Below are 12,115 nucleotides of genomic sequence, written 5' to 3'. Positions count from 1 at the left end.
AGAAAGATGTTTACAGACGCAAATAGAGGCAAACGTCTTTGAAAATACGTTTACCACCCAGATACCTGCACTGTTAGTGCAGATGAACGCAGTTTTCCATCCCATCCCGTTTAACAGAATACGGGTACTTGAAGTATGATGTTGGAAACTTCCGAGGTTTACAACCTATGTAAGCACACGAAATGTTTTAATAATGAGCTGCCTTAAGCGGCTTACTATTTCGTTACATGGTTGGTATAACCGATACTGTAATGCTCTATTTTTTTTTAAGAGGGCGGTCTTATGGAACGTTTCACGAATTTGCGTGTCATCCTAGCGCAGGGGCCATGCTAATCTTCTCTGTATCGTTCCAATTTTAGTATATGTGCTGCCGAAGCTAGCACTGAACCCTCACCCCGTCAACCGCAGCTGCGGTACATAGATAATAGGTACATAGGTAACTATGGGTAAAAGAACGTTCCCTGATGTAACAGGTTGGACGTATTATGAGCGGGCCAAGATCGTGTGCAAGTATTCATTGAAAATTCGAGAAGCAAACTTCTCTGAAACCCATGAGATACCACCAGTATGACTGTGACGAACTGTCTTCTGATCCGTTTTGGCAACGAAGAAAGAAGCGGAAATTGGTGAAGCCAGATACACGATGCTGAATGACCCCATGAATGTGATGTACACATACTGAGCTTTTGTAATTGTGGCGAGATGCCCTCATGTATACTTGAGGGTAACCCCCTTCTGTGGACTTACATCTTAAACACCTGTGTATTTAATGTCCAGTTTTTAAGATCCAAACCCTGACGGGTGAGATCGTCTGTCTAACAGATGTCCACTCACGGATTGATGTTGACATTTCCCCATAATGGCGTTCTGAGCCATTGAAGATTTGAGTTACCTACCGCCTTGCCTTGCGGCTTATCGGTTCTCACTGGTTGTTCAGTATGCAACTGCCGTTGCTTTGTTTGACTGCTTAAGGGCAGCGTGAGCCAGGCATTAAAAACAAAATTAAATTACCTGAAACTCACGGTTGTTACTCTCCACGGAAATCTTTAGTAAAAAGTGAAAGATTTATTCGTGCTGAAGAGAAAACCAGAGTCTATCGTTGGTCAGACTGAAAGCGAATTATTTATTGCATTGTAAAATGTTCTAGGACATTTATCTATTGCATTGTAAAATGACCAGAGTTCTAGTACATTTATCGACAGCAATCTGTCGTGTTTAGAACCTTTGCGTTGATTTTAACTACAAATCCTGACTCTCTGTGACTGTCGTCTAGAGTATACGCACCCTTGTTCCTCTGTGGGACACGCGAGTGAAAGGTGGCGAACTAAATAGAAAACACATTTTTTTCTTAATAAGTAAATACACCAATGTACCGCTAGTGTGCGTGTACTTTTGTTCTTGCTGGTGTAGTAGGTAAAAGTCGTTGATTTACCGTATTTATAATCTTACCTAGGAATTTACATCGTTTAGACAGACTTAGATGTGATTGTTTTCAAACTTAATCTGCTACTGTAGTATACCTTAGTAGCGCAAGTTAGAGAAACTTTGTTAATACATAGTGAGATGAGCTATCATTCCAACATCACTGTAGCAAATACCGGAAGCGATAAGCAACGGTAGAAAAGAAATGCTAATGGTTGCTTGCAACCGCTAGAACCTGTGATGAAGAAACCGGACTGGGTAACTACGCATTGTGAAGATCAAATGCAATCATACAATTTTGTGGCTTCAATAAGCAAAAACTAACTGCAGAAAATCCATTTTCTAACTGTAATAAATGACTTGCTGCTTGATATTGAAACGGAGGTGTTTGATTTTGCTCAAACAGAGGGGAATAAGCGTACTATTGACTGGTTTATAAACCAGCAAAGACTAAATGACAACCTGCCAAACCGTTCCACAGAGGCAGTTTTGTCTTTAAGCTGTAAACAGCTGAGACCTATATAAGTTAAAGTCATGAAACCTCGCAAATGTAACATGTAAAAACGCGCTTCCACAATTGTAAAAGAGGTCATCAAACCACTGGCTTGCTGACTGTAACGTCCTGTCGTTACAAGGCGTGACTGTTTTTGTATAAAGGGATAAAACGCCGTAACAAATATACTGTATGCGGTAATGGCTGAATATCATAAAGGAATAAAAATTGCCGTTACAAGTATATCAAATTTAGGAGCAAACAAGCTCTGGCCTTGTTGCGCTTAACTAGCGACAATGAAAATAACCGGCGTTATCAGAAGCTTTCCAGCTATACTCTGCTGCTTCTTTTAACAGTGATCGTCATGGTTTCATACATAGATTCTAGCGACCCAAATGTATCCTGGGTTTTTATAATGTTTGACAGAAACTCATCAACCCATGACGGATCGCGTCCTTTTGGCAACCAATATGTATGGTTATCCAAACCCCCGCACTATCTGAGTGCTGGACTACTGTACCGTTCTCACTCGTATTTATCGGTGTGAGATTGACATAGAATCGTGCATTAAATTATAAGACCAGTGAAATAAACACTTTGGTACCCAAAAGAAAATTAGCCCTTTGGAAAGACTGTCTTTTGTTAGAGCTGGTGGAGTAATTCCGAGACTCCGATTACTGCTCTTTTAATTTGAATTGCCAATTTTATAAAAGTATTTTTAGTCTGCACTATAGCCTTACTTGCTATGTAGACAGACACCATAATAGGCAACAGACAGACACTTGCACGCCTTAATGAAATTATTATATGGCATATATATATATATATATATATATATATATATATATATATATATATATATATATATATATATATATATATATATATGTTATTGCTGAACTGCATATTTATATGTATGGTTATTTCTCTGTACGGAAATCCCTAGGAAACTAAAGTATTCTTTATGTGAAAAACAGTTCATATTGCATATGAAACCCGAACCAAATTTCTACTAACACCCCTGCGCCTTCTGGTGGCTTAGAGATGTAGGGCAGGAATGTTCTGGAATTATCTTGAACTAAAAATTCCCACCAACACCCCTGCGCCTCCTTGTGGAGTAAAGGTGTATGGCCGGAATGTTCAGGAATTATAAACTGGAAAAACAGCAATAATTAAAATGGCCGTTTTGCTTTCACTGAAATTCACAGTACAGGCAATTTATAGCCTTAATAGCCTTTTATACAGTTAATATATATAGCGTATATGTTCTTACAGATCTATTATACAGTAAACACATACACTTAGTTAACCATACACTTAGTTAACCTCCAGTTACTATAAATCCAGGCTGCAGTGAATGTATTATATTGCAGCCTTAACAGAAACCCTTAGGTTATGATACTCTTAGGTTATGATAGGCCATTAACTGCTTAACAAACTTTTGTTAACCCCTGCAGCCTTTTATATCTGCTGCTATGGCCATATACTCCCCCCTCACCCCCCCTTGCAGCTGTGCTGCTTGTAAGGTAACTTCCCATGTTACCTGCAGCGGTGCCGGGAGAGCAGGAGAACGCAGAGTATAGCTGCGGCGACTACAGACATCAGTGACCGGATATGGCGTCGTTGGCTGTCTGCCGAGTAGCTGGCTCGGGCGGCGCTGTGTACAGCGGTGGCCGGGTACCAGCGTTGTGAGAGCGGCCGGCGTCTGATTGACGTGCGGCCGCTCTGAGCTGTGCTCCGGAGTAGCTGGCTCGGCCGGCGCTGTGTACAGCGGTGGCCGGGTACCAGAGTTGGGAGAGCGGCCGGCGTCTGTGTTTGACGTGCGGCCGCTCTGAGCTGTGGTTCCGTCTTAGCGATGGGAGAGCGGCCGCCGTGTGTCTCGGAGCTTACTTACTGTATAAGTGCTGGGAGAGCGGCCGGCGTCTGATTGACGTGCGGCCGCTTTGAGCAGTGCTCCGTAGTTCTGCCAAGTAGCTGGCTCGGGCGGCGCTGTGTACAGCGATGGCCGGGTTGGGAGAGCGGCCGGCGTCTGATTGACGTGCGGCCGCTCTGAGCAGTGCTCCGGAGTTCTCTCGGGCGGCCTGATCTGTATTAGTGCTGGGAGAGCGGCCGGCGTCTGTGATTGACGTGCGGCCGCTCTGCTGCTAGGTAGTGCGGCGGCTGGAGCGGGTGCAGGGAGATATTCAGCGGTATGCTGTAATAGCTGTGGTCAACATAAAATAAACACTTTCCCCACACTGCAGGGCGGCAGCGTGAGCTGACCGCCCTGACCCACCATACCTTGTGCTGCAAGCTCCGTCCAGCTTGTGACCACTTCTCATGCTGGCTGTGACGGGCTTCTCAGTCATCTTGGCTGTGACGGAGCTTCTTTTTGTAAGCTCCGTCCAGTTGTTTTCCGTGCAGCTTGCAGTAACCAGCTGCCTGTGGCTGTGAGGGTGCTCTTTGTGAGGACCGACACGCCATGCGCTGCCTTATAGCGCCTGTGGCTGTGAGGGTGCTCTTTGTGAGGACCGACACGCCATACGCTGCCTTGCAGCGGCACCATCCCGGCCCCAAGTTTTTCCAGAAACTGGGACGGAAAGTGTAAAAATTAAAAATAAAAATCTTCTGAAAAGTGGCCATTGCCACAAGCCGATGATCATGCTGTGAGCACCGAAAAAACACTGGCAAAGTACACTGAGGTACTTGGGGATATGGAGGGGGGGGGAGAGTCCTAAATTTGAATATTCAGTGCCTTTGATCGGCTACGCCCGTCCATATCCCAAGAGTACTCCAGTGACCCCTAGTGGATGATAAAGAAATATTGTATTAAATGACCTTCAGGCTTTGTGTATAAGGTGTATATGGAACATAAATGAATTGTGTGAATGTAGACATACTTTGTTTAATGCACAAAATTATAAAAAATATTGGCTAAAATGACCTTCAGGCTGTGTGTATAAGGTGTATATGTAACATAAATGTATTCTGTGCTTAGATTTAGGTCCCATCACCATGATATCTCATTATGGTATGCAATTAGTCCAAACTACGGAAAAATCCCATATCCAAAATACCTCTGGTCCCAAGCATTTTGGATAAGGGATACTCAACCTGTACTTACAAAAAATTATGTTTGAGAAGTACTGGTGTGTTAGCACTGCATTATTTTCTTATTTTATTTCTTCACATGCTGTAACAGACTATTTTTGATGGGAGGAAACAGAAAATAATCTAAAGCTATATATGAATAGGCCCACATTCTTTTGATATCAAGTAAGGCAATGGAGATATTCATCTTTCTCCTGCTTGGGGGATTAGCCCTTTGGTATGAAGTAAGGGTATGATAACCAGTTGATGTGTGGTGGATATGTTCTTCCCTATTTTGGTGATGGATAAGAATTCAACACTGACCATTCAGTGTTTATTCTACACAAGGGTGGACTTTTTCCCCAGTAATACGATTTTGATTAGACTATTACCCTATTGTTTTCTTTTTGGTTACATATATTTTGTGAATGTTACCATGTGACCATTCTGTGATGACACATAAGATGATGATTTTCACTTAGCACTGATTTGTCCATTTAGTCAGTGTGGAGTTTTATCTGTCCATTTCCAAGTAAAGTTACAGTTGTCAGTAGTGCTTTTTCCAAATCCTCTATTTTATGTAAAATACAGATTCCTGTCCCTGCTGTAACCTACTGGCGCTAGCTGATCTTTGACCGAGCTTGACAACCAGCACAAGCTCCTTATGTATGATTTTCCAGGTATAGCTGCCAAAGAAAAACCCAGTTTAGTTGGCACAGGAAGGGCTTTAAAGGAAGAGCAATATCGGATGGAGTTACCCTTTGATTTCAATTTAGTTTTGACACTACCCCAGCATCCACAGATTTCTAATGTACACAGACTACAATGTTGCCCAATTCTGTTGGTACGCTGTATTGAGGGTAACATGCGTCAGCGATACACATGACAATGCTTTATTGCAAGCATTAAAATTGAAACGATTATATTGAAATATGTTAGAACGATTAGTCGGTTTGTTTTTGCCTAAAGCACAAAACTATTTACCTGACAGCAAAACAGTGTTCTGGCCTTTAGGGGAAGCAAGGGCCAGCTGGTCAAAGGTCAAGATTTGGCCTCCAGATTTAAGAATTCGGCTTCGTGCTCCACTAGACACTTTAAGTGCACACACCTAAGACGAAAGACACTTTTTAGATATATTTATCCAAGCCCATTTAATGGTCCAAACATTCTTAAAAACAAACAGCATGAAAACCAACATTTATTGCCAGCAATGCCCAAGAACATTATAGAGCTTAAGTCAGAGCTTAACAAAAGTAGATGCCAGGTTCAAGGAGTTGAGCAATGGCACCGCATCTGACATTCCTTGTGGCCCGCAGTTTTGTGCGAGTACAAGTTGCTAAAAATAAGATTTTACTTACCGGTAAATCTATTTCTCGTAGTCCGTAGTGGATGCTGGGGACTCCGTAAGGACCATGGGGAACAGCGGGCTCCGCAGGAGACTGGGCACTCTAAAGAAAGATTTAGTACTATCTGGTGTGCACTGGCTCCTCCCTCTATGCCCCTCCTCCAGACCTCAGTTAAGGAAACTGTGCCCGGAAGAGCAGACATTATAAGGAAAGGATTTTGGAATCTCGGGTAAGACTCATACCAGCAACACCAATCACACCGTATAACTTGTGATACACTTATCCAGTCAACAGTATGAATAACAACAGGGCATCAACAATGGATGCCAACATAACCCCATTATTAAGCAATAACTATGTACACGTATTGCAGAAAGTCCGCACTTGGGACGGGCGCCCAGCATCCACTACGGACTACGAGAAATAGATTTACCGGTAAGTAAAATCTTATTTTCTCTGACGTCCTAGTGGATGCTGGGGACTCCGTAAGGACCATGGGGATTATACCAAAGCTCCCAAACGGGCAGGAGAGTGCGGATGACTCTGCAGCACCGAATGGGCAAACTTAAGGTCCTCCTCAGCCAGGGTATCAAACTTGTAGAATTTTGCAAATGTGTTTGAACCCGACCAAGTAGCAGCTCGGCAAAGCTGTAATGCCGAGACCCCTCGGGCAGCCGCCCAAGAAGAGCCCACCTTCCTTGTGGAATGGGCTTTCACTGATTTTGGATGCGGCAATCCAGCCGCAGAATGAGCCTGCTGAATCGTGTTACGGATCCAGCGGGCAACAGTTTGCTTTGAAGCAGGATCACCCAACTTGTTGGGGGAATAAAGGATAAACAGCGAGTCAGTTTTCCGGACTCCAGCCGTTCGGGCTACATAAATCTTTAAAGCCCTGACTACATCTAGTAACCTGGAATCATCCAAGTCACAAGTAGCCGCAGGCACTACAATAGGTTGGTTTAAATGAAAAGATGACACCACCTTTGGCAGAAATTGGGGACAAGTCCGCAATTCCGCCCTGTCCATATGAAAAACCAGATAGGGGCTTTTACATGACAAAGCCGCCAATTCTGACACACGCCTAGCCGAAGCTAATGCCAATAGCATAACCACCTTCCACGTGAGATACTTTAGCTCCACGGTCTTAAGTGGTTCAAACCAGTGGGATTTTAGGAAACCCAACACCACGTTGAGATCCCAAGGTGGCACAAAAGGGGGCTGAATATGCAGCACTCCCTTAACAAACGTCTGAACTTCAGGAAGAGACGCCAGTTCCTTTTGAAAGAAAATGGATAGGGCCGAAATCTGGACCTTTATGGATCCCAACTTCAAGCCCATAGTCACTCCAGACTGTAGAAAGTGTAGAAATCTGCCCAGTTGGAATTCCTCTGTAGGGGCCTTCCTGGCCTCACACCAAGCAACATATTTTCGCCATATGCGGTGATAATGCTTTGCTGTCACGTCCTTCCTAGCCTTCATCAGCGTAGGAATAACTTCCTCCGGAATGCCTTTTTCCGCTAGGATCCGGCGTTCAACCGCCATGCCGTCAAACGCAGCCGCGGTAAGTCTTGGAACAGGCAGGGCCCCTGTTGCAACAGGTCCTGTCTAAGAGGCAGAGGCCATGGGCCCTTTGTGAGCATTTCTTGCAATTCCAGGTACCAAGGTCTTCTTGGCCAATCCAGAACAATGAGTATTGTTCTCACTCCTCTTCTTCTTCTTACGATTCTCAGTACCTTGGGTATGAGAGGAAGAGGAGGGAACACATAGACCGACTGGAACACCCACGGTGTTACCAGGGCGTCCACAGCTATCGCCAGAGGGTCCCTTGACCTGGCGCAATACCGTTGCAGCTTTTTGTTGAGACGGGATGCCATCATGTCTACCTGTGGCAGTTCCCATCGATCTGTAATCTGAATGAAGACTTCTTGATGAAGTCCCCACTCTCCCGGGTGGAGGTCGTGCCTGCTGAGGAAGTCTGCTGCCCAGTTGTCCACTCCCGGAATGAACACTGCTGACAGTGCTTGTACGTGATTCTCCGCCCACCGAAGAATCCTGGTGGCTTCCATCGCGACTCTGCTTCTTGTGCCACCCTGGCGGTTTACATGAGCCACCACGGTGATGTTGTCTGACTGAATCAGCACCGGTTGGTTGCGAAGCAGGGGCTCCGCTTGACTCAGGGCGTTGAATATGGCCCTTAGATCCAGGATATTTATATGCAGACAAGTTTCCTGACTTGACCACAACCCTTGGAAGTTTCTTCCCTGAGTGACTGCCCCCCACCCTCGGAGGCTCGCATCCGTGGTCATCAGGACCCAGTCCTGTATGCCGAATCTGCGGCCCTCGAGAAGGTGAGCACTCTGTAGCCACCACAGAAGAGACACCCTGGCCCTGGGTGACAGGGTGATCAGCCGATGCATCTGAAGATGCGATTCGGACCATTTGTCCTACAGATCCCATTGAAAGATCCTCGCATGGAACCTGCCGAAGGGAATGGCTTCGTACGATGCCACCATCTTTCCCAGGACTCGCGTGCAGTGATGCACAGACACCTGTTTTGGTTTTAAGAGGTCTCTGACTAGAGTCACAAGCTCTTGAGCCTTCTCCGTCGGGAGAAACACCTTCTTCTGGTCTGTGTCCAGAATCATGCCCAGAAAGGGCAGACGCGTCGTAGGAATCAGCTGCGACTTTGGGATATTCAGAATCCAGCCATGCTGCTGCAACACTTCCTGTGAGTGCGCTACGCTGATCTGCAACTGCTCCCTCGACCTCGCCTTTATGAGGAGATCGTCCAAGTATGGGATAACTCTGACTCCTTGCTTTCTCAGGATCACCATCATTTCTGCCATTACCTTGGTAAATATTCTCGGTGCCGTGGACAGACCAAACGGCAACGTCTGGAATTGGTAATGACAGTCCTGTACCACAAATCTGAGGTACTCCTGATGAGGCGGATAAATGGGGACATGCAAGTAAGCATCCTTGATGTCCAGAGACACCATAAAATCCCCCTCTTCCAGGCTTGCAATGACCGCTCTGAGCGATTCCATTTTGAACTTGAATCTTTTCAGATAAATGTTCAGTGACTTTAAATTTAATATAGGTCTGACCAAACCGTCCGGTTTCGGTACCACAAACATTGTGGAATAGTATCCCTTCACCTGTTGAGGAAGGGGAACCTTTACCACCACCTGCTGGAGAAATAGCTTGTGAATTGCCGCTACCACTACTTCCCTTTCTATGGGGGAAGCTGGCAGGGCCGATTTTAGGCAACGTTGAGGGGGCATCACCTCGAATTCCAGCTTGTATCCCTGAGACACAATCTGTATAGCCCAGGGATCCACCTGTGAGCGAACACACTGGTGGCTGAAATGTCGGAGACGCGCCCCCACCGCTCCTGGCTCCACCCGTGGAGCCCCAGCGTCATGCGGTGGATTTAGTGGAAGCCGGGGAGGACTTCTCTGTTCCTGGGAACTAGCTGTAAGGTGCAGCTTTTTTCCTCTGCCCCTGCCTCTAGCAAGAAAGGAAGCACCTCTGACCTTCTTGCTTCTTTGTGCGCGAAAGGACTGCATTTGGTAATACGGTGCTTTCTTCGGTTGCGGGGGAATATATGGCAAAAAGTTTGACTTCCCAGCAGTAGCTGTGGAAACCAGGTCCGAGAGACCGTCCCCAAACAATTCCTCACCCTTGTAAGGTAACACCTCCATGTGTTTTTTGGAGTCGGCATCACCTGTCCACTGCCGAGTCCACAGGACCCTCCTGGCAGAAAATAAGAATTTACTTACCGATAATTCTATTTCTCGTAGTCCGTAGTGGATGCTGGGGACTCCGTCAGGACCATGGGGATTAGCGGCTCCGCAGGAGACAGGGCACAAAAGTAAAAGCTTTAGGATCAGGTGGTGTGCACTGGCTCCTCCCCCTATGACCCTCCTCCAAGCCTCAGTTAGGATACTGTGCCCGGACGAGCGTACACAATAAGGAAGGATTTTGAATCCCGGGTAAGACTCATACCAGCCACACCAATCACACTGTACAACCTGTGATCTGAACCCAGTTAACAGCATGATAACAGCGGAGCCTCTGAAAAGATGGCTCACAACAATAATAACCCGATTTTTGTAACAATAACTATGTACAAGTATTGCAGACAATCCGCACTTGGGATGGGCGCCCAGCATCCACTACGGACTACGAGAAATAGAATTATCGGTAAGTAAATTCTTATTTTCTCTGACGTCCTAAGTGGATGCTGGGGACTCCGTCAGGACCATGGGGATTATACCAAAGCTCCCAAACGGGCGGGAGAGTGCGGATGACTCTGCAGCACCGAATGAGAGAACTCCAGGTCCTCCTCAGTCAGGGTGTGCCCCTGACCAAGTATCAGCTCGGCAAAGTTGTAAAGCCGAGACCCCTCGGGCAGCCGCCCAAGATGAGCCCACCTTCCTTGTGGAATGGGCATTTACATATTTTGGCTGTGGCAGGCCTGCCACAGAATGTGCAAGCTGAATTGTACTACACATCCAACTAGCAATCGTCTGCTTAGAAGCAAGAGCACCCAGTTTGTTGGGTGCATACAGGATAACAGCAAGTCAGTTTTCCCGACTCCAGCCGTCCTGGAAACTATATTTTCAGGGCCCTGACAACATCTAGCAACTTGGAGTCCTCCAAGTCCCTAGTAGCCGCAGGTACCACAATAAGCTGGTTCGGGTGAAACACTGACACCACCTTAGGGAGAAACTGGGGATGAGTCCGCAGCCCTGCCCTGTCCGAATGGACAATCAGATATGGGCTTTTTTGAGACAAACGCCGCCAATTCTGACACTCGCCTGGCCGAGGCCAGGGCCAACAGCATGGTCACTTTCCCTGTGAGATATTTCAAATCCACAGATTTGAGCGGTTTAAACCAATGTGATTTTAGGAATCCCAGAATTACGTTGAGATCCCACAGTGCCACTGGAGGCACAAAAGGGGGTTGTATATGCAGTACTCCCTTGACAAACTTCTGGACTTCAGGAACTGAAGCCAATTCTTTCTGGAAGAAAATCGACAGGGCCGAAATTTGAACCTTAATGGACCCCAATTTGAGGCCCATAGACACTCCTGTTTGCAGGAAATGCAGGAAACGACAGAGTTGAAATTTCTTCATGGGGCCTTCCTGGCCTCACACCACGCAACATATTTTCGCCACATGTGGTGATAATGTTGTGCGGTCACCTCCTTCCTGGCTTTGACCAGGGTAGGAATGACCTCTTCCGGAATGCCTTTTTTCCTTAGGATCCGGCGCTCAACCGCCATGCCGTCAAACGCAGCCGCGGTAAGTCTTGGAACAGACATGGTACTTGCTGAAGCAAGTCCCTTCTTAGCGGCAGAGGCCATGAGTCCTCTGTGAGCATCTCTTGAAGTTCCGGGTACCAAGTCCTTCTTGGCCAATCCGGAGCCACGAGTATAGTTCTTACTCCTCTACGTCTTATAATTCTCAATACCTTGGGTATGAGAAGCAGAGGAGGGAAGACATACACCGACTGGTACACCCACGGTGTTACCAGAACGTCCACAGCTATTGCCTGAGGGTCTTTTGACCTGGCGCAATACTTGTCCAGTTTTTTGTTCAGGCGGGACGCCATCATGTCCACCTTTGGTCTTTTCCAACGGTTCACAATCATGTGGAAGACTTCCCGATGAAGTCCCCACTCTCCCGGGTGGAGGTTGTGCCTGCTGAGGAAGTCTGCTTCCCAGTTGTCCACTCCCGGAATGAACACTGCTGACAGTGCTATCACATGATTTTCCG

The 12,115-nt window shown here is 46.4% G+C and overlaps 1 protein-coding gene, 1 non-coding gene and 1 pseudogene across 2 annotated transcripts in view; all 3 read right to left on the bottom strand.

Moving 5' to 3' along the window:
- RPL18 (ribosomal protein L18) overlaps positions 1–12,115 on the bottom strand; it is a 41,667-nt gene that overhangs the window by 17,143 nt on the left and 12,409 nt on the right. The window contains exon 5 of the mRNA XM_063942745.1: positions 5,969–6,092. Coding sequence (XP_063798815.1) covers positions 5,969–6,092 — 124 coding nt within the window. The remainder of the gene's footprint in view (positions 1–5,968; positions 6,093–12,115) is intronic.
- On the bottom strand, positions 277–383 carry LOC134967978 (U6 spliceosomal RNA). The gene has a single exon (XR_010189287.1). It is a non-coding gene; the product is annotated as a U6 spliceosomal RNA (small nuclear RNA).
- On the bottom strand, positions 989–1,095 carry LOC134967952 (U5 spliceosomal RNA; annotated as a pseudogene).

Source organism: Pseudophryne corroboree, chromosome 10 (genome assembly GCF_028390025.1).
Source record: "Pseudophryne corroboree isolate aPseCor3 chromosome 10, aPseCor3.hap2, whole genome shotgun sequence".
Classification (NCBI taxonomy): domain Eukaryota; kingdom Metazoa; phylum Chordata; class Amphibia; order Anura; family Myobatrachidae; genus Pseudophryne; species Pseudophryne corroboree.
This window is presented reverse-complemented; position numbering and strand designations above follow the sequence as displayed.